The sequence below is a fragment of the Glycine soja genome, chromosome 1, assembly GCF_004193775.1.
Source record: "Glycine soja cultivar W05 chromosome 1, ASM419377v2, whole genome shotgun sequence".
Lineage (NCBI taxonomy): Eukaryota > Viridiplantae > Streptophyta > Magnoliopsida > Fabales > Fabaceae > Glycine > Glycine soja.
The window spans coordinates 17,822,243-17,844,605 of NC_041002.1; the positions used below are offsets into that span (position 1 = coordinate 17,822,243).

The 22,363-nt window shown below is 39.0% G+C and overlaps 1 protein-coding gene and 1 non-coding gene across 2 annotated transcripts; one reads left to right on the forward strand and one right to left on the reverse strand.

Annotated features, from left to right (window-relative positions):
* Positions 1 to 1,369: 1,369 nt before the first annotated feature.
* Positions 1,370 to 1,476, forward strand: LOC114368783. The gene has a single exon (XR_003657414.1). It is a non-coding gene; the product is annotated as a small nucleolar RNA R71 (small nucleolar RNA).
* Positions 1,477 to 17,181: 15,705 nt separating this feature from the next.
* LOC114412337 lies at positions 17,182 to 20,936 on the reverse strand. The gene is made up of 4 exons (XM_028376214.1): positions 20,691 to 20,936; positions 19,784 to 20,305; positions 17,591 to 17,710; positions 17,182 to 17,505 (listed from the first exon to the last, which is right to left on the reverse strand). Exons 1-4 carry the CDS (start codon positions 20,934 to 20,936, stop codon positions 17,182 to 17,184), a joined length of 1,212 nt encoding a protein of 403 aa, XP_028232015.1.
* Between the last annotated feature and the right edge of the window lie 1,427 nt (positions 20,937 to 22,363).

Genomic DNA, 22,363 nt, shown 5'->3' on the forward strand with positions numbered 1-22,363 from the left:
ATAACACTAACAGAAGCTCCTAAATCTAGCATGGCATTGTCAAACTTACTATTCCCTATAATACAACGTATGCTGAATGTACCTGGATCTTTACATTTTTTAGGAATTTGGGGAACAGATTTACCAATCAATGCAGAGACATTTCTGCCCATGCTAATTCATTCACTTCCTTTAAGCTTCCGCTTATTAGTGCACAGCTCCTTCAAGAATTTAGCATATCTTGGAATTTGCTTAATTGCATCCAGTAGAGGTATATTTACCTCTACTTTTCTAAATGTTTCCAAGATCTCTTTCTCTGCCTCTTCCATTTTTTTTGTTGGAAACTGCTCTTGGAGGGAATGGAGGAGGGGGGATGTGCTGCTTCTGCAAATCAGATTCACCTGCACAGAAATTGTTAGGTAAATTTTTGTCATCACCTTTTTCTGGAGTAGAGTGAAGTTTGGCAGGTTCATTTACAGATGAGGAAGGTGCTACAGCTTATGGTCCTTGACACTACTTTCCCAACCTCAATGAAATGGCACTGACATTTTTGGGATTTTGGACAGCTTGAGAAGGTAGCTTGTCAGAATTCTGGGACTGTTGTTGATTCAATTGTGTAGCTAATTGTCCCATCTGATTAGTCAAGCTCTGAATGGAAGCTCTGGTCTCTTGTTGAAACTGCATGTTCTGCATAGTCATTTGCCTCACAAGTTCTTCGAGGGAAGGTTGTGGAGGGGCCTCAACTGTTGGTTGTTTCTGAGGTTGCTGTTGTTGTTGGATTGGTGGAGGAATGTATGGTCTGCTTGGGCCAGCAGCATTTTGGAAGGAAGGAACAGGCTGCTGTCGTTGTTGTTGAGGGCTAGACCATTTGAGATTAGGGTGATTCCTCCATTCAAGGTTGTATCTGTTGCTGGAGAGGTCATAATTGTTCTATTGTGGTTGATTTTGATGCTGAGGTTGAGGAGGTCTATTGTAAATGTTTGCAGCATAAGCTTCGGGCTGCTCAATTGCTCCAGGTTGCTGCATGGAAGGGCAAAGGTCTGTATGGTGGTCAGCAGAGGAGCACAAACCACAGACCCTTGCGACAGGTACAGATTTTTGGTTCAAGGCCAGCTGGGTTACCAAGTTAACCAATGCGTCCAGTTTGCCTTCAAGCTTCTTAGTTTCAGATGATGTAGCTGAGTTTGTAGCTACCTCATGCACTCCTCTAATGACTATCGCATCATTTCTGGTGCTAAACTGCTGGGAGTTGGAAGCCATCTTCTCAATTAAATTTTTGGATTCAGCAGGAGTCATGTCTCCAAGGGCTCCACCACTAACAGCATCTATCATACTTCTCTCCATAGTACTGAGTCCTTCATAAAAATATTGGAGAAGCAGCTGCTCTGAAATCTGATGGTGAGGGCAACTGGCACATAGTTTTTTAAATCTCTCCCAGTATTCATACAGGCTCTCTCCACTGAGTTGTCTAATACCTGAGATATCCTTCCTGATGGTTGTGGTCCTGGAAGTAGGGAAAATTTTTTCTAAGAATACTCTCTTAAGGTCATCCCAGCTCGTGATGGACCTTGGAGCAAGGTAATATAGCCAGTCCTTTGCCACTCCCTCTAAAGAATGAGGGAAAGCCTTCAGAAATATGTGGTCCTCTTAGACATCTGGGGGTTTCATGGTGGAGCAGACAATATGAAATTCCCTCAAATGTTTGTGCGGGTCTTCACCTGCAAGGCCATGAAACTTTGGAAGCAAATGAATCAGTCCAGTTTTAAGAACATATGGGACATCCTCATCAAGGTATTGGATGCACAAGCTTTCGTAGGTGAAATCAGATGCAGCCATTTCCCTTAGAGTCCTCTCACAGGGTGGAGGTTGTGCCATGTTCTCAGAATGTTCAAAATCAGAATGCTCAGAATCAGAATGCTCAAAATCAGGATGTTCAAAATCACCAATAACAGATGCACAGATTCACTAGTAATGGAATGCTCAGGATGATCAAAAGGTATAAAATGATGCCTAACTAGTATATGAAATGTCCTATCTATCTCAGGATCCAAGGGTTGTAAGTCAGATGAATTGCCTCTAGTCATACACTACATTCAGCATGCACAACTAGTTGCCTTGTCATGTAAATAAAGGTGCAGGTTTGAACTACAGCTACCCCCAAATGATATCCAAATGACTTGAAATTTTGTGAGCAACCTTATAAAATGATGAGAAGATAGCACACAAAATTTCAAGCAAAAATTCAAAGTCTAACTATGGAAGCTAAAAATGGTAGGTTAAGAAAAATAAGTGAATAAAACTTGAAAAAATAAAAAACTTTTGACAGAATCACTATTTTTGGACGATGGAGACCTCAGCTGGCCTATGGCGTAGGAAATTTTTTCTACCCCAAATACATATATAATAATTGCGATTCTGATAACCAGAGCAAAAGTTATGGCCGTTTGAAGTTTCAACAAACACAAAATTTGCTACTTTTTTGGAACTTTCAAATCTGACCAAACTAAAGGCTCTAGCTATTTTTCCCACAAAATATAGATTAAAAGAAGTTACCACAAAAAACTTCATCCAAAAATAACAACCCTAGCTACTAAAACAAAAAATCTCAAATAATTCAGCATGGGTGGTCGCTAAAATCTGTCTCTACTTGATTTCTACTACTACTCTATTTTGCCACAAGCAAAAGTGGTCGCTAAGTCCATCGCAAAACACTATTCACAGCAAAACACCCAAAACTGAAACAGGAGAAGCGCTTAATAGGAAAACTGAAACAGAACACACACTAAACAGAATACCAGGACACTAAACAACACTAACACACATACTAACACAATACTAACAATTAAACTTAAAACACGAAAGAATTAAACACACAACACTAGCTAGTTATTATGAACCTTTGGACACTGCTCCCCGGCAACAGCGCCAAATTTGATCGAGGCCGTACCCGAATCAAATAAACAAGAAAATGCAGCAACTAGGAAGTGATCCTAGGTCGTTTCCCAACGAGCAATGATAAACCAATTGTTCATAATATACTTGCAGTAATAGTAACGATTGGGGGGGGGGGGTTTGTTTGTTTTGTGATTTAAGGAGCAGAACAAGTAAACTGAAATACGAAACTAATAATATTAAAATTGGGTTGTTTCCTCTGATTTAGAAGCCATTCTCTTATCCTGGGTTATGGAGAATTCGTCCCTAACAGTTAACCACTTAATCCAACCCTATTTCAATTTACTAAGCGAAAATCAACCTAGGGTTGTCAATACGTGATTAGGCACCACATACACCAGTTAGCCCTTCGTCCATTAAGCATGAACGCAAGTTAGGCTCAGAGGCAATTAATCGAACACGAAGCGTGCATTGATTAATGTTCACGAATTTGGGTTAACTGGTGAACGGAAAACTGCCAGGGAACCACATTATAAACGAAACCTCAAAGAGAGTTGGGCTTCTTCCTCAAAAGGAAACAACACCAGAATAATTAGCCTTCCATAGATTCAAACAGAAAACGTAAATGAAACATGAAGCAGAAACGTAAATAAACAGAAACGTAAATGAGACAGAAACGAAAATGGAAACAGAAACATAAATGAAAGTAGAAGAAGAAACAAGAACGAAATTGTAGTTAGAAGCAGGAAATGGAAAATTGCATTAAGAACGAAACAATAGCATTAGAACAGAAAAACTTCAAAACCATAAACCCTAAGCTCTGAATAATAGTCTAACAGAATGCCTTGCACGAATCCCAAGGCTGCTATTTAAAAAGAGTCACTCAAAGTCACTGGGCCCTATTACAATACTATGGCCCAAAACGAAATAAACATTGAACCACATAAAATAAAATTGCGAAATTTCCTAATTAGAAATTAACTAAGGTAAGCGCTGCTTTATTTGCCCTCTTCAAGTCCACAACCAAAATCCGGATTAAGCCCAATGTTTCATTAATTCCTGAAATTAGATTAAAAACATCAAATTAGCTAAATGAGCCCAAATAATAAAACTGCCTAATTAATTGATAATTAAGACCAATCAGTAATTAAAATGGTGCAAAAAGGGTTTAGAAAATAGAAGAAAATGATGGCACATCAAACACCAAACTTCAATAATGTTTCGGCTCCAACTTTGCTGTCGATCATTGGCACCACAATGATCCAAATGACACCAAGCTTTAACATTATTATGCCTCAGCTCAAATCCTAGTGTCAACCATCCACGTAGTGGTCCTAAAGACATTGAGCTTTAATATTTTCATGCTTTAACTCCAATCCTAGTGTAAATTACTGGCATAGTGGTTCCAAAGACACTGGGCTTTAATATTTCCAAGCTTTAGCTCTAATCCTCGTTTTTTTCAATGGATTTGCATTTTTTCAACACGGTTTTGAACAATGAAGGGAGAATAATGTCCTCCAACATCTCCTGCCTCAATTTTCACTTGATCATTATGGCAGCGTGAGAGACCGTGTGAATTTGAATCCCTAATTTATAGTTCAAATGTTTGTTACACTCTATTTATGCTTGATGTCATACCATGCTTTTCAAATTCATGATTTGCATTGATGCAACGAGATTTTGGGCTTGCTTTTTCTTGAATAAGAATTGGGTTTTGGTGGGTTTTGATTTCTAGAGAGAAAGTGAAGGTAGGAGTGATGGCTTGGAGGTTCCTTCAAAGGCTGTGAGTGAGTATAGAGAAAGAGAAGTAGGAAAAAAAGTGGCATCATTTTCGAAAGTCGCCTCTAATGATAGCGCATGCCAAAAAGCAATGAAGGCACCATAGAGGTTGCAAGAAAGGGAGAGGTTTACAGAGAACATGAAGAAGGGGAAAATTTTAGCATGGGAGGGCGTATAATAAAAGTTACGCCTTGATTTATCTAAAGGATAACAATAGTGGTGTATATTGGACCACCTAAAAAGGTTGTGCACCTAGCAATGGCCAATAATATAATAGATGAACACACTACTAGAAAAAACATATTTTACATCGATTTTTGACTGTATTCTACGACGGTTGATGAACCATCTTGGAAGCCACTATCATGGAAAGTGTTCACTTTCCACGATGGTTTTTGAATTGTCTTAGATTATCATAATTCTAAGATGGTTTTCTAGTGATAATCGTCTTAGTATGTCATACATTTTAAGATGGTTTTCAACGAAAACCGATGCTGTTTATTTTATTTTATTTTATTTTTTTGTTTTTCATGAAATCAGACTTATAATTTCAGTCACCCAGACCCAGATAGATTATAATAAAATATCACTAAATTATTTTTGCTCTAATTTGGGATTGGTATGAAGAAAACATAGCATTATAAGAAAATAAAGTTATATTTAGTGAATAAGCTATCCTTAGATATAAAAAGAGCAACGCAAAATTAAAATTACAAAAAATAAGCATGTATTCCTTAAGAATTAATGAACTTGTTTAATGCTTTCTAGGGTAGGAGAGACAATTAACAAAAGGGAAGATATGAAATTAGTTCATATGGTTATGTTTTAGAATGAGCAGGCAATATTATCCTTGCCTAGATTTTATTTTTAATGTTATTTTCTATAGGTAAAAGATAAGCATGCTAACTTTGCACAAGACAAACTGCTTAGAAGTTAAAGGCACTTATCAAATATTATCATTATTAAATATTAATATTAAAATATAATTGATGTAAGCTCCATTGGAGCTTCCAGGCCTAGGATCTTCTTCATCAATGGATTCCTTTGCTTCTTGGAAGATGAATGGAAGCGAAATGGAGAAGGAAGAGAGAGAGAAAACGCCACTTCAAGGAGAACATGAGTCTAGAAGAAGCTCACCATCATAGGAGGCCATGGATAAGAGCTTGGAGGAAGAAGGAGATGAATGAAGGGAGAGGAAGAGAAGAGCACTAAATTTTGTGCTCTAAAAGAGCTTTGAAATCTGAAGTTTAATATTCAAATGATCAAAGTTGAAAAAATGCACACATATGACCTCTATTTATATCCTAAGTGTCACACAAAATTGGAGAGAAATTTGAATTTCTTTCCAAATTTCACTTGGATTTGAAATTGAATTTGTGGAGCCAAATTGTGGAGTCAATATTTCACTAATTATGATTAATGAATTTTAGTTATGGTTCAACCCACTAATCCAAGATCAAGTCCAAGATTCTCCACTAAGTGTGCTTAGGTGTCATGAGACATATAAGCATGAAGGACATGCACAAAGTGTGACTATATGATGTGGCAATGGGGTGTAGCAAGCAAATGCTCACCTCCCCCTCTAAAATTTATTGGATTGGGCTTCTCTAAATTCAATTAAATTTATTTTCAAACACACACATCAAATATTCACTTAATGCATATGAAATTACAAAACTACCCTAATACAAAAACTAATCTTGGTGCCCTAAAATACAAGGGCTGAAAAATCCTACATTTCTAGGGTACCTTACCTATATTATGGAGCCCTAAATACAAGGCCAAAAAATAATGAAACCTTAATCTAATATGTACAAAGATAAGCGGGCTCATACTTAGCCCATGGGCCCAAAATCTACCCTAAGGCTCATGAGAACCCTAAGGCCTTCTCTTGCATCTTTGGCCCAATCTTCTAGGAGCCTTCTATCCAATGCCCTTGCAGAGTAGGATTGCATGATTCCCTCCCCCTTGAAAAGGATTTGACCTCAAATCCCGAGGTTCTTGAAACTCTGGGCTTTTTTCCTTAACACCTGTAAAAAGAATAAAAACATATGTATTAGTGGTGTTTGGTATGTTGAATTAAGATAAGGTCAGAAAACCCATTTCCTAGGCATCTTCCCATGAAGGAACATGGTTCCTCACCAACTCAATGAGTGGTGCTACAAGTATAGAAAAATATGGGACAAACCTTTTGTAAAAGTTTGTTAAGTCATGGAAGCCCCAAATTTTTCTTATACTTGGTGGAGTGGGCCACTCAGGAATGACCTTTATTCTCTTAGGGTTCATGGGAACCCCTTGATCACTATTTAAAAAATTAAGAAAAGTAATACAATAAAAAATACCTTTTTCTATATTTTCATGTTGATTATTCCTACCAAAAAGTATGACAAACCTAAGGTGTCCCATATGAGTACCTAAGTTAGTATTGAAACTAAAAATAAGAACAAACCTACCTAATGAGTCCCTATGTACACAAATCATGAAGATGCTGGGTGCACGAGTGATTTTTCAAAAGAGGGTTGCACCATTCAAAACATTCATCATACCACCTATTTTAGGGATTTGGTGCCTAATAATACCTATTTTGGGCACCAACAAAGCACAAGGATATAAGCTTTTGCAAACCAAACCCTCATCCACCAAATCCTTTACTTGATGAATAAACTCAAGCCCAAGAGGTGTGGCAATGCTAACAAGTGTCTTTTTACAAAGGAGAAAATGTGGAGGTTGTCTAAGAGGGGAAATTTCTTTAATATTTGTCTTTATTTCAAAATGCCTTTCCTTCTTAGCTAAGCTCTTGGAGGAGACACTTACCTCCTTACACTCCTCCTTAAACATTAAAGGTTGCCCTTCTTCTTGGGGATAGATTTCTTCACTAGATTCTTCCCCTTTTGCTTCTTCACTTTCACTAGAGGAAGGTGAAGTAGTAGCCTCATCTTGGCTACTATAAATGTCTTGGCTCCTCATAATCATGGTTTTCTTGGTGGGGCATTGCGAAGTAATTTGTCCTCTTCCAAGACATTTAAAACACTTTATAGAGCTAGTCTTTTCTTGTATACTAGCCTTAGGGGGTTGCTTTTCTATTGCCTTCCCCTTATCATCACTGGGCTAAGAAGGTGCTGCCCCTAAGATGGCTAGACCTTGGTCTTTCTTTGGATAAGAATGAGAGCCATAATATTTTAAAGTATACTTTCTTTTAATTTTTTTGCTCTACCCTTATTTCCCAATCTAAGTAAGCCTCTACATTGTCCTTCCCATGGAAGTATGGGAGGTTAATGTTAGCCTCTTGAGGCTTTCTTACATTTTCTCTCCTATGGGAGTGAGGTCTAAGATGTGACCTATGCCTTCCTTCATAATAGTCACGAATTTCTTCACTTAGGCTCTTGCAAGAGTTATGACTACTATAGGAAGCATGTTTTTCTCTTTTCATTTCTTTCATTATTTTTCTTCTTTCTTCCTTTCTTATTTTCTCTCTTTCATCTTGACTTATTTCTTCCACTCTTTTTTTACCTTTTTCTTTTCTCTCTTGTTTTTCTTTCCACAACTTAAGGGATCTCAACTCATCTAATATCTTATAAAAGGGGTCCTTAGGAGTAGAACCCTCACCATTAACACTAGATGAAGAATGAAGACTCATGTTGGTTCCTAAGTTGTGGTTCTTTCTTGTTGGGGGTTTGAAAACAAATGGTCGAAGAAACTATGGTTGAAACTAGCCAAAATAAACACTAAAAGAGGTGTGAAAGATAAGGTAAAAACTAATTGGTAAAAGGTAAGCTATCTAGGCGGTTTGACAATGGAAGGTAAAGGAAATAAGCTATGAAAGTAAGCAAGAAATGTAAACTAGGCGAATCCTAATAGTGTTTGGATGACCACATTTAAGGTTCCCAACAAAAGACTCACAATCCTAAGGGAAAATTGCCTAAAAGTATTACACACAAATGGAAGTAGGCTGACCTATTGGAGGCTCCCAACTTTCTTCCAATGAAAGGCCTATTTGTTACAAAATTTGAAAGCAATGAAAGTAAGTAAATTGTCAATTACAAAATTACAAAAAGGTCCTCAATTTTGGTGGTTGTTCTCTCTTTGGTGATTCACTCAATTTGGAGTGCTTCTTAGTCCAATAGCTCTTAAGGTGGTTTTCCCCTTGCTTCTTGACTCAAATTCTTCAAGGGAAGGCACCAATCCTCCTATCCAATTCCTTATATGGAAACTCACAAACAAGGAAACAAGGAGACAAGCAATAACCAAAGACCAAAAAAATGAAATGAAAGCTAAACCAATAGAATTTTAACAAGACAAATTTTCAAGGATTATTCAACAATTAAAGCAATGAAAAGCACATAAAAGCAAGCTAGGACTCAAAGAGAAACTTAGAATGGCTCTAGAGTAGAGTAAAAAAAACTATAAAAAAATAACTCAAGAAACCCCTAGTTTTGGAACTTGTATTCACAGTAATTTTCAATTTAAATTTCAGAACTAGGATTGGTATAAAATAGGCACCAATTATAGAAGAAATTTTGAGCCAAAACAACAAACACACTTCCCTTTCACTTTTTTTTCCTGGACACTAATTTTTCTGCCAACTTGTGTGATTTTTCGTATCTTTTCCTTTAATCCAAATCACTTGGTTCTTTTTTCATAATTTTGGTCCAGATGTGTAGAAAATTCAGTAAAAATTTCAGCTCAAAACACGTAGTTATCAATTCCAAATAATTTATATAAGTTCGTATGTTCAAGTTGCCAGCACCAGCGATTTCAACTTAGAAATCAAGAGTAGTGTTTATGTTGCTTAACGCTTGGATAGTTACAATTTGTGCTTGCTTATGCTCAATTATCTTGAATAACATAATTCAAGAGAGCTTAAGACTTATTTTGATTCACAAATCTAGCCACAACTCAGCACCACAACTCAACTTCATCATAGACATCATGTAGGAAACTTAGAAAAAAAAAAAGTTTAACAAGACTACTTCTAGGAATTGATTTAGAACATGTCATCTACTAAATGCATTAGACTCAAAATTCAAAAGATAGTGATGTAAGCTTCATTGGAGCTTGTAGGCCTAGGATCTTCTTCATTAATGGATTCCTTTGCTTCTTGGAAGATAAATGGCAGCGGAATGGAGAAGGAAGAGAGAGAGGAGACGCCACTTCAAGGAGAAGATGAGTCTAGAAGAAGCTCACCACCATAGGAGGCCATGGATAAGAGCTTGGAGGAAGAAAGAGATGAATGAAGAGAGAGGGAGAGAAGAGCACGAAATTTTGTGCTCTAAAAGAGCTCTGAAATCTGAAGTTAATATTCAAATGATCAAAGTTCTAAAAAATGCATAGACATGGCCTCTATTTATAGCCTAAGTGTCAAACAAATTTGAAGGGAAATTTGAATTTCAATTCAAATTTCACTTGAATTTGTGGAGCCAAAATTTCACTAATTATGGTTAGTGAATTTTAGTTATGGTTCAGCCCAATAATACAAGATCAATTCCAAGATTCTCCACTAAGTGTGCTTAGGTGTCATGAGGCATGTAAAGCATGAAGGACATGCACAAAGTGTGACTATATGTTGTGGCAATGGGGTGTAGTAAGCAAATGCTCACCTCCCCCTCTAAAATTTAATTGGATTGGGCTTCTACCAATTCAATTAAATTTATTTTCAACCACACACATCAAATATTCACTTAGTGCATGTGAAATTACAAAAATACCCCTAATACAAAAACTAATCTAGGTGCCCTAAAATAGAAGGGCTGAAAAATCCTATATTTCTAAGGTACCCTACCTACATTATGGAGCCCTAAATACAAGACCCAATATTAATGAAACCTTAATCTAATATGTACAAAGATAAGTGGGTTCATACTTAGCCCATGGGCCCGAAATCTACCCTAAGGCTCATGAGAACCCTAGGGTCTTCTCTTGCATCTTTGGTCCAATCTTCTTGGAGTCTTCAATCCAATGCCCTTGGGGGGTAGGATTGCATCATTCCCTCCAACTGGAAAAGGATTTGACCTCAAATCCAGAGGTTCTTGAAACTCATTAATTCTTTCCTCAACACTTGTAAAAAGAATAAAAACATATGTATTAGTGATGTTGGGTATGTTAGAGTATCGTAAGGTTTGAAAACCCTTTTCCTGGCCATCTTCCCATAAGAGAATATAGTTCCTCACCAACTCAATGAGTGGTGCTACAAGTATAGAAAAATATGGGACAAACCTTTTGTAAAAGTTTATTAAGATATGGATGCCCCAAATTTCCCTTATACTTGGCAGAGTAGGCCACTCAGGAATGACCTTTATTCTCTTAGGGTCCATGGGAAGCCCTTGATCACTATTTAAAAAGTTAAGGAAAGTAATGGAATAAAACATACTTTTTTCTTTATTTTCATGTTGATTATTCCTACAAAAAATTACGACAAACCTAAGGTGTCCCACATGAGCACCTAGGTTTGCATTGAAACAAAAAATACGAACAAACCTACCTAATGAGTCCCTATGTACACAAATCATGAAGATGTTGGGTGCATGAGTGATTTTACAAAAGAGTGTTGCACCACTCAACACATTCATCATACCACCTATCATAGAGATTTGGTGCCTAATAATACCTATTTTAGGCACCAACAAAGCACAAGGATTTAAGCTCTTGCGAACCAAACCCTCATCCAACAACTCCTTTACTTGAGGAATAACCTCAAGCTCAAGAGGTATGGCGATGCTAAGGGATGTTTCCCTTGATAGGAGAAGGTAGAAAGATTGTTTAAGAAGGAGTGCTATTGTAATATCACCTTTTGTTGCAAAATGATTTTCCTTCTTAACAATCTTCTTGGAAGAATCCTTTTCCTCATTTTCCTTCCCCTTGGCCTTTGAAGCCAAGGCCTTACTATCCTTCTTTTTCTTTTGTTTTTCTAGTTTTTCTTCCTCATCCCTCTTATCTTTCGTAGTTAGTTGATCTTTGGCCACCTGTGAAGGTGTTTGAGGATGCAACACAAATTTAGTGCTAAGATGGGTGAGGGTAATTTCATTAGTTAGGCCATTGTAAATGATCTTCCTATCAAATTGCCATGGCCTTCCTAAAAGAATATGTATTGCCTCCATGGGAACTATATCACAATTAACTTCATCCTTATATGTCCCAATAGAGAAAGGTACCTTCACTTGTTGGTTAACTATCATTTCCCCTTGCTCATTGAGCCATTGAAGTTTATAAGGTTTTGGGTGGGGCATGATAGTGAGGTTCAACTTGGAAACTAATCTTGTGCTACAAAAATTGCAACAAGATCCACTATCCACAATGAGAGAACAAGTTTTATCTAAAATTTTGCATCTTGTATGAAAGATGTTCTGTCTTTGGGATTGAGATAGATCACAAGATTGACCTCCAAGAAGCCTTCTAACCATTAAGAGGTCACCTTCTTCGTGGGGGTAGACTTCCTCACTAGACTCTTCACCCCTTACTCCATTGGAGCTTGTAGGCCTAGGATTTTCTTCATCAATGGATTCCTTTGCTTCTTGGAAGATAAATGGCAGCGGAATGGAGAAGTAAGAGAGAGAGGAGACACCACTTCAAGGAGAAGATGAGTCTAGAAGAAGCTCACCACCATAGGAGGCCATGGATATGAGCTTGGAGGAAGAAGGAGATGAATGAAGGGAGAGGAAGAGAAGAGCACGAGATTTTGTGCTCTAAAAGAGCTCTGAAATCTGAAGTTTTATTTTCAAATGATCAAAGTTGAAAAAAATGCAAACACATGACCTCTATTTATTGCCTAAGTGTCACACAAAATTGGAGGGAAATTTAAATTTCTAGTCAAATTTCACTTGGATTTGAAATTGAATTTGTGGAGCCAAATTTTGGAGCCAATATTTCACTAATTATGATTAGTGAATTTTAGTTATGGTTTAGCCCACTAATCCAAGATCAAGTCCAAGATTCTCCACTAAGTGTCCTTAGGTGTCATGAGACATGTAAAGCATGAAGGACATGCACAAAGTGTGACTATATGATGTGGCAATGGGTGTAGCAAGCAAATGCTCACCTCCCCCTCTAAAATTTAATTGGATTGGGCTTCTCGCAATTCAATTAAATTTATTTTCCAACACACATATCAAATATTCACTTAATGCATGTGAGATTACAAAACTACCCCTAATACAAAACTAGTCTATGTGCCCTAAAATACAAGGGCTGAAAAATCATACATTTCTAGGGTACCTTACCTATATGATGGAGCCCTAAATACAAGGCCAAAAAATAATGAAATCTTAATCTAATATGTACATAGATAAGCGGGCTCATACTTGGCCATGGGCCCGAAATCTACCCTAAGGCCTTCTCTTGCATCTCTGGCCCAATCTTCTTGGATCCTTCTATCCAATGCCCTTGCGGAGTAGGATTGCATCAATAATCCTCCCTAATTTATCCCTTTGTAGTGACTACATAAAATTTAAAACTATTTTGCATAGGAGAACTGAAATTACCTAAAGTCAATTATATCCAAATCCATAAAAAGGTAAATATGTTAATGTCCTTACTCAACCTAAGGATGCATACATACGTTGTGAAAAAGTAAAGCAAGGATGCATAGAATACTTACTGTGTGTTTTCTGTCAAGGTAATCAAGGTCATCACACAAAGTGATACAGAACTATAAACAAAAACAAACAAAAAGAATAGTAACTGAAAATTTAGTTTACATATTAACTATTCTAAAATAACAGGAAAGGAACCCTCAACCTGCTACAAAACATGCCATATCTGTGAAGCATTCAGATTCTCTCCATCCCTTACCATGACAACCGTTTCAGTCTTGGAATGCTTCAAATCAATATGAATTTCTTCAATGAAAAGTCGATCTTGATCACCATAAAGAAACCTGAAAAAGAGAAAGCCATTGCACAAATGAGAACTCAATGACAAAAACTGATAGCACTCAGGACCAAAGGGGAGGTTTCGGGCCCAAAAATATCTCAAAAAGGCCACAAGGCTGGGAAGAGTATATCCACTAGGCCATAAGGTCGTTAATCCTGAGTGGAAAGTTAGTTAGTAGTGGCATAGATTGATAATGGAATATGTTAGATGTTTGTTCATTGTCCCCTACCTTTCTGTTATTCAGTATTTTCTGTTTTACCTTTTTGAAATTATCTTAGGCTTGTAAATCTATAAATATGTAGTAAAGTTGATAATGAAAAGGAAAAGAAAACTAATAAGCAAAACCTGTCTCCTCTCTTAATTCTAAGGTATCTTCCTGGCCTTAAATTTAAGAAGGTTTCGAGTCCACGACTCCTATCAACTAGTGCTTCCATTGACTCCTCCCCATGGCCAACAACACTCGTTCCCACTCTCTCTCAACTTGAAGAGGCCGTTACCATTTTGACTCAAAATCAGAGCGCCCTCACGTCTACACAAAGCTCCCTCCACTCCAAACTCAACGAATTTATTTCTCACCTTAACTCCCTCTAAACTAGTTCCCCCGACCATTCTTTGGGGCAAACTCCACCCTGCATGAATGTTGAGGTTCCATGTTTCAATGGTCCCAATGCCATGTCCTGGATATTCAAAATTTCCCAATTCTTTGACTACCATGGCACTCCCGATGGCGAGCGTCTCCAAGTGGCTTCCTTCTATCTCGATGGGCTTGCCTTAAGTCGGTAGCAGTGGATGTTCTGAAATGACCAGATTTCTCATGGTTCAATTTCCTCCAAGCTTTGCAGATGCGTTTCGCCTCATCCTTCTACAACAATCCTCGCAGGGAACTCTTCAAGCTCTCGTAGCATGGTTCCATCAACACTTATCTATGGGAGTTTGAAAGCCTAGCTAACCGGATTGTGGGCCTTCCTCCTCCATTTCTCCTCAGTTGTTTTATCTCAGGATTGCCACCCAATATCTACCACGAGGTCTAAGCTCTACAACCATTATCGCTTGTTTAGGCCTAGCCTTGGCCAGACTTCTGGAGGATACGTTCAATGATACTCGCAGAAGCTCTCACCACCGTCTGACCACTTTCCCTCTGTCGGTCTCTCTGATCAACTCGATGCCTCTGGCATAGTTTCCGCTGCTCCTTCCAGCTCCCGGAAAACAAACTTCAAAAACCTTACCCCAGCTGAAATGGCACTTTGCCGCAAGAAATGTTTATGTTATAACTACAACGAACGTTACGACCCCAATCATAAGTGTCAGGCAAAATTCTTCCTCCATATTGCCTCTGATGATGACGACCTCATCATTCGCCCTCCCCCCAACCCTGGCCCCGAGGATCCTCCTTCTGATTCTCAAATTGATGCCCCATTTCTGGCCCAACTGAGCCTCTATGCCTTGTCGAGTCACACAGCTTCAGTGACCCTACGTGTCACAAGCTCGGTTAATGGGCACGATATGGTTGTCCTCATTGATGGGGGCAACATCCATAGCTTCATTCAGGACAGGATGGTTCATTTCTTGAACATTGCAGCTCAACCCACACAGAGGCTCAGTGTCATGATTGGTAATGGCAGTGAAATTGGTTGTAATCAGGTTTGCAAAAATGTTCCCATTTTGGTCCAAGGTCACCAATTTTATGTAGACCTTTACGTTATGGCCCTTGGGGGTGCTGATATGGTTTTTGGGGTGGCATGGCTCAAACTCCTCGTCCCAATTACCACTGACTATTCACATGTCACCATGTCTTTCACACGGAACAACAAATCCATAATGCTACAAGGGTGCATTGGGCCTGGCCCAACAGAAGCTACACGTGGCCAAGTTAAGCACGTGTTGCACATGGATCGAGTGGCTGCCCTCTTCCACCTCCAACTCTAAGATACCACTGCCTCGTCAGACACTCCCACCACCCCACTACCACCAAAACTTCAATCCCTATTAGATCGTTACTCACCCCGTTTCCGACAACCCATTTCACTTCCCCCTCCGCGACCAACAAACCACACCATTCACCTAGTGCCCAACTCGTAGCCAGTAAATGTTAGGCCGTACCAATATCCTTACTTCCAAAAACATGAGATTGAGAGGAAAGTCGAGGATATTCTCTAACGGAACCTCATTCAACTCAGCTATAGTCCCTATTCTTCGCCTATATTACTCATTAAGAAGAAGGACGACACATGGCGATTTTGCATCGATTACTAATTACAACACTACAAAATGACCATAAATGGGAGGAGTTAGATACAATTTGCAAAGATTTCTTACACAAAAGTTAGTCATATTCATCGACTAACAACTCCCCCAAATTTACAGTTTTGCTTGTCCTCAAGCAAATAAAGAACAACTCACTGGTCCCCAAGTGACAAGAATATGCAGTGACTATGTACAAAGGTGTATGCTACAAAAACTATTGATTGCATGATAATAGAATGAAGCAAAATGCCCTCATCACCTGTCTTTCACAAAGCATGCAGTTATTCAAAGAGAAGAATATAATGTATCCTGTACAATTAATTGGAGTTAGGCATAAGACAGATATCAAGGAAAGTAGCTTAAACCACAATCTCACGGCTACTGTTTCACTCAAGCATAAGTGTTTAAGCTTTTCATCAATAACAACTAGCGAGAGGTCCAATCTTTGTACTTCATCTCATGCCTTAAAGTTAGAAATGCATAAATAGAATCAGAAGGACTTTCACAGGCTTGTAGTGAGGCTTGGCTACAAAAATAATTGATTTTTCTAGGATTCAAAGGCTTAGATTCTAAGAGAGCACAATTCCTAGACTTATCCAAGTAGTCTTTTCAATACAATTAGCTTACTCACTAGTCTTTCACTTTAATTTGCATTTGACCTTATTACAACAAAACACACTTTCTTTGATTGCTTTTTTTTTTTAACACAACTTATTTGTTGTGTGTGCTGATGTGCTTTACCTTTTACTTTACATCCCAATTAACTCCCCCAAATTTTGGGGTAAATTGCCTTGAACCATATGCTCTCCTAGAATATAAGCAAGGTATCTGGAGATATTCATTCAAGTTCAAGGTTCAATTTTGCAACTTTAATTTGGCTCACAAAGGGTGCAAAGGATACAATTATAATTCAAGGTAAGCTTTTTGGTCAATTGGCTTGTATATACAACCATGGCCCTCATCATGTCCACATTCATACATTTCATTCTAAAATTCAGAGATTGATGCAAAGACTATTACTTAAAGCTAGTCGTTCACTCAGTTTAAGATCACACTCTCATCGGTTATGGTTCAATCTTTTCTTTCTCAATCAACCTGTCTACTAACTAACAATTCTAATTGCAAGCTCACATTCTTGTTCTTTCTTTGTCTAACATACACACTTGCTCAAACTCATGAAAAGGGACACAATCATGCATTCAATCCAAAATCAGTTTATAACACCCATTTCACAGAAAGATAAAAGTGTTTCACTGCATAATCATCAAGATAAAGTTAAACTGTTCCATATGCTTCAAAACATGCATACTAAATATCCACAAAAAAAACACAGGTATATATAAACATCAACCAAAATCACTAAAACAATGTACTGGAATATAATAGTTATAATAATTTCCAAAAAGCAAAATCATCAGGAATTTAAAATTCCAGAGACAGATCCTGGGTATCCTGAGTCTGAGCATCCTCCTCTCCTGTCAAGTGAAGTACTGGAGTAGCTGGAGGAGAGGTGTTCAGTGCCAGGACTAATGTGGTTGGGTCCTCTAGTATCTCAAGTTTGGGAGTGGAAGGTTCAGCTGCAGGCTGTGGTGAGGAGAGGTCTGCCACTGGAGTAGGAGGCTCTGATGTGCCCTCAAGTGATCTCTCAGGAGTAGCAGCAGTCTCTGGTCTCACCTGTTCTTCACCTTCCTCATGATGAAGAGTGAATGGCTCTGGAATGGTGGTCTCAGATGAAGCATCCTGTACCTGTTGGGGTACCTAGACTATGAGACCTTCACCTTCCCTATCAAGAGAAGGTTGGGCCCCAGGCCAGGCTACCATCTCTAAGAACTGCTCTACTTATAGGATGGATTCTTGAGGAGCTACCACCTGTAGGCTCTGCAGCAATAGAATCTGTCCCTGATGGATACTTTGAAGCACTGAGAGTCAACATGAGCTGGGACTGAAGGAGCTATAGAAGTAGATGCTGGAGTAGCTGTTGAAGCTGTAGAAGTAGATGGAATATCAGCTAGCCTCGCCCTCGCCCTCCTAACCCCCCGGAATGAAACTGTTAGATCATCAACGTTCCAACAGTTCTTCCTGATGTCATCCAAGTTAATGGTCGGGCTCAGGCGCTCAAATGTGAGGCTGTTAGAGACAACCCCTCGGGCTCGGCATAAGGCAGTAATCAAAGTAGGAAACCCAAGTTTTCAAGAGTTAGACTGGGCAATGGAAGTTGATTTTTCACAAAGGAGGCCATCTGTAACACAAAGGAACCCAAAAAAGTTAGTTAGACCATAAGTTATTCAAATTGAAAAACAGAAAAATAAGACTGAGAAAAAAAAAACATTGGCGGCTTAGCGGGACATGGTCCACTTAGCGCGCCTTCACAAAATAAACACTACTGCTTAGCGACATGGGGGCCGCTTAGCGAATATTGAAGAAAATTCCGCTTCTGCATAATTGGCTTAGCGAGCGACTGCCCGCTAAGCCTAATGATAGCCGCAACAGATATGCGCTAAGCTCAGCAGGGTTGCGCTTAGCGGGACCATAAATTTCAAAAATTTCACTAAGTATGCGGGCTTAGGGAGCTAGGCTCGCTTAGCCCAATGGCTGCCGCAACGAAATGAGCTTAGCCCAGATAGGCTAGCTTAGCGCGCGACTTTCAACAACAAAAAATTGACTAAGTTACCTGGGCTTAGTGAGTCAGCCCCGCTTAGCCACAGGTATCTCATCAAGAAGATGAATGTTCATCCACAAAAGATGAACTCGCTTAGCGCAGTAGGCACGCTTAGCGAATTCATCGCGTTTTCCAGAAAAACGCAGAAAATGAAGTTCGTTTTCTCCTCTATTTTTGAGCCTCTAAAAGCCATATCAAACATGCAAACTAGTCAAAACTATCTACACAGCACAATCATTCACAATGTCCTAATTTTTAACTAATCTAATATAATTAAAACCCTAAAAATTAAAAGCTAAATTCTATGGTTTTCTACCCTAAGGTTCACCAAAGTAAAAGAGTAAAGGGAGTGAGGAACTTACTTGGATTGTTGTTTGCTGAAGATGCGTAGAATATGCGGAAAGAATGAATGCAAGAATGCATGAATTTGGTGAGAGAGAGGATGTAGGCAGTGGTTTGAAAATTTCAGGCAAAGGTGAGTGTGACTGATGTTACACTCACTAAAGCAATTTTCGACCCTCTCGCTTAGCGAACCGCAGCGCTAAGCGAGCCAGAGAGATGTTTGGTTTCTCAAAAAGGTTCGCTTAGCGGGACTGCATGCTTAGCCCAAACTTAAAATTCAAAATGAATTTTTTTTTTCATAAAGCTGGGCTTAGCGCACAGAAGGGGTGCTTAGCAAGTTCTGCAGATCATAATACCTACAACTCTCGCTAAGCCTGGCTCTGGGCCGGCTTAGCTAATATAATGCATCTTGAATACAGAGGGGCATGCGCTTAGCAGATGATGGATTGCTTAGTGCTGCTATGGTTGTAAGGAATTGGGCTTAGCTGGCATGAGTAGCGCTTAGCTCAATGAACCCCAATTTAGGTCGCATCGAAATGGGCTTAGCGGCGACGTCTCGCGCTTAGCCAATGAATACGATATGCTTAGCGAGTAGGCCATTGCTTAGCCCAATTCATATCAAATGGAAATGGACTTAGCTCAGCCTTGGCCAGCTTAACAGACCAAATCAGCCTGGGATGCAAGGGTTGAGCTCTAAGCACTAGAGACTCTCCGGTTAGCGCATGACAAAAGATGCGCTTAGCGCGACGCTTACGCTTAGCGAAAGGACTGATTTTCAGAAGAAAAAAAATTCCAAGTTCTATTTTAGTCCTTTTCTCAAGAATTTGAAACCCTTATATCTATCATTCAAAAACAAGCTGATATACCCCAATGTAATGATTATGAAGCAAGTTTCGCATTATACAATGCATAAAAAAAACAGAATAGCAGAAATTAGAACTGGGTTGCCTCCCAGGAAATGCTTCTTTAACGTCATTAGCTTGATGCTTTTACCTCAATGGGCGATCAAATATTGGTCCTCACCTTCAAGACTTCTTCTTCAACCTCCATCACCTGCAAGCAAACATTATGCTCTGGCACCGGCTTGTTTTCTTCAAAAAGATCAAAATTGATCTTCTGATCTTCAAAACCCATCTCCAGTGTCTTTCTTCTCATATCAATTATGCAGCTTGCAGTTGACATAAAGGGACGTCCCAAAATGACTGGAACCTCATGGTCTTCCTCCACATCCATGACCACAAAATCAGCTGGAAAGACCATATGTTTCACTCTTATCAAAACATCCTCAATTACCTCGTAAGGTCTTGTGATGGATCGGTCAGCAAGTTGTAAAGTCATTCTCGTGGGCATGATTTCCAACTCTCCCAACCTTCTACACATGGAGAGCGGTATTAGGTTGATACTGGCTCTCAAATCAATGAGAGCCTTTCCCATAGTGACTTCATCGATTGAACAAGGAATAGTAACACTTCCAGGATCCTTATGTTTTGGTGGAAGAATTATCTCTATTATAGCACTGCAGTTGCCTTCCACAATAATATTCTCCTAGTGGATGTATTTGTTTTTCCTTGTCAACATATCTTTCAGAAATTTCGAGTAGAGTGGCATTTGTTGCAAAGCTTCCCCAAAAGGCATAGTTATTTCCAATTTCCTGAAAATATCAAGGAATCTCGCCAGATGACGGTCCTTGTCCTTCTTGGAAGGTACCACAGGATATGGTACTTTCGTATCCTCATTTGAAGCTTTTTCTTTCTTCTTCTCTCTTGCTTTCTCACTTCTACTCTTTTCTTTCCCTTCTTTATTTTATTAAACTTTTTCTTTTTCTTCATTTTCTTTCTTTTTCTACCTCTATTTCTTTTTCTTGGTCATTTATTTCTTTCTCCACGACCATTATTGGTTTTTCACTCTCCTGACTTGTCACATCTGTTACCTCCTCTTTCTTTTTCTCAGTGCCATCCTTTACAACAATTTGTTTCTCCAAAGCCACCCTATCTTCATCCTCAACTACCAAACGCTTCTTGTTTCTTGTCATCACAGCATTACATTCCTCTTTGGGATTCTTTTCTATGTTCGCCCCAAAGCTATTGGATGACTTTTCAGCTAATTGTTTGGCTAGTTGGCCCACTTGGATCTCAAGGTTCTTCAATGCTGGCTCAGTGCTTTTGTGATTTGACATGGTCACCTGCATGAATTGAGTCAGAGTCTCCTCCAGCTTGGTTGTCCTCTGAAAAATGTTAGGCCCTTGTTGAGACGACCTGTTGGAAGGTCCACCTTGGTCTTTGTTGAATTGATTACCAGGGTGTGATCTCCATGTCCTTGTTGGTTGTAAGGACCCTGCTGGAAACCTGAGAATCCACCTTGATTGTATCCCTGCCTTTGTTGATTCCCCATGTAGCTAACCTCTTGTGTTTGCTCTTCAAAAGGAATGCGAAGGCCAGATTCATGAGTACTACCACATATGGTACAACCTGTAACCTGCAAAACAGAAGGCTGTAAAGGTTGACCATTAGACAAGTTAGTTAGCCACTTACTAAGGGTTTCTATCAAGATCTCAAGTTGCCTAGAAAGCAACTTATTTCGTGCCAACATAGCGTCTTGTGATGATAACTCCAGTAAACTCTTCTTAGTGGGTTGATGCACTCTATCACGTAGAATGGCGTGATCACTGGCAGATATGTTTTCAATCAACTTTGTTACTTCTTCAGGGGTTTTCCGTTTTATTTTTCCCCTTGCAGAAGCATCTAATAGCTGCTTAGATTGTGGCCTCAACCCATCTATGAATATGTTAAGCTGGGCTGGCTCAAAGAGTCCATGGATGGGGGTCTTTCTTAACAATCCTCTAAACCTCTCCAATGCTTCACTTAGGGATTCATCAGGGAATTGATGAAATTGCAGCTTTCCCTTCCGCAATCTTTGACTCGGGGAAGTATTTCTTCAGAAATTTCTCAACAACTTCTTCCTAGGTCTTCAGACTCTTACCCTTAAATGAATGGAGCCACCTCTTGGCTTCTCCTACCAAGGAAAATGAAAATAGGCTGACTCTAATGGCTTCATCTGGCATGCCTGCAATCTTTATAGTGTTACAGATTTCAATGAATGTTGACAAATGTGCATAAGGGTCCTCATTTGGTAATCCTTGGAATAAGTTCCCCTGTATTAAATGAATTAAAGAATGAGGGTAGTTTATGTTGTGAGCTTTGACTTCCGGACGTGCAATGCTGGTAAAGAATTATGGTACTGAACTGCTTGAGTAGTCCTCAAGGGTAACCCTTTGTTGGTGTTCATCAGCCATGATAACGGCTTCTAGTAAATATGTCGTGGATTCCCTTGATGATGGTAAGTCAGATGATGCAGAATCAGAAGAATGAGCTTCTTCCTCTAGAATGGAAGCTACTGTCCTGTCTTGTAGTAATTTTCTTCTCCTCTCGGCTCTGTTCCTTCTTAACATAGCTTCAATGTCCAAGTCCAGAGGAACTAAATTGTCCGTGGGAGATGTATGCATATAAAACACTAACAGGAACAACGATTATCCAGTTCAAGAAGAAAACAAATATGAATCGAAAGCAAATATTCACAGTTAATCAAAGAATAAAGAATAGACAC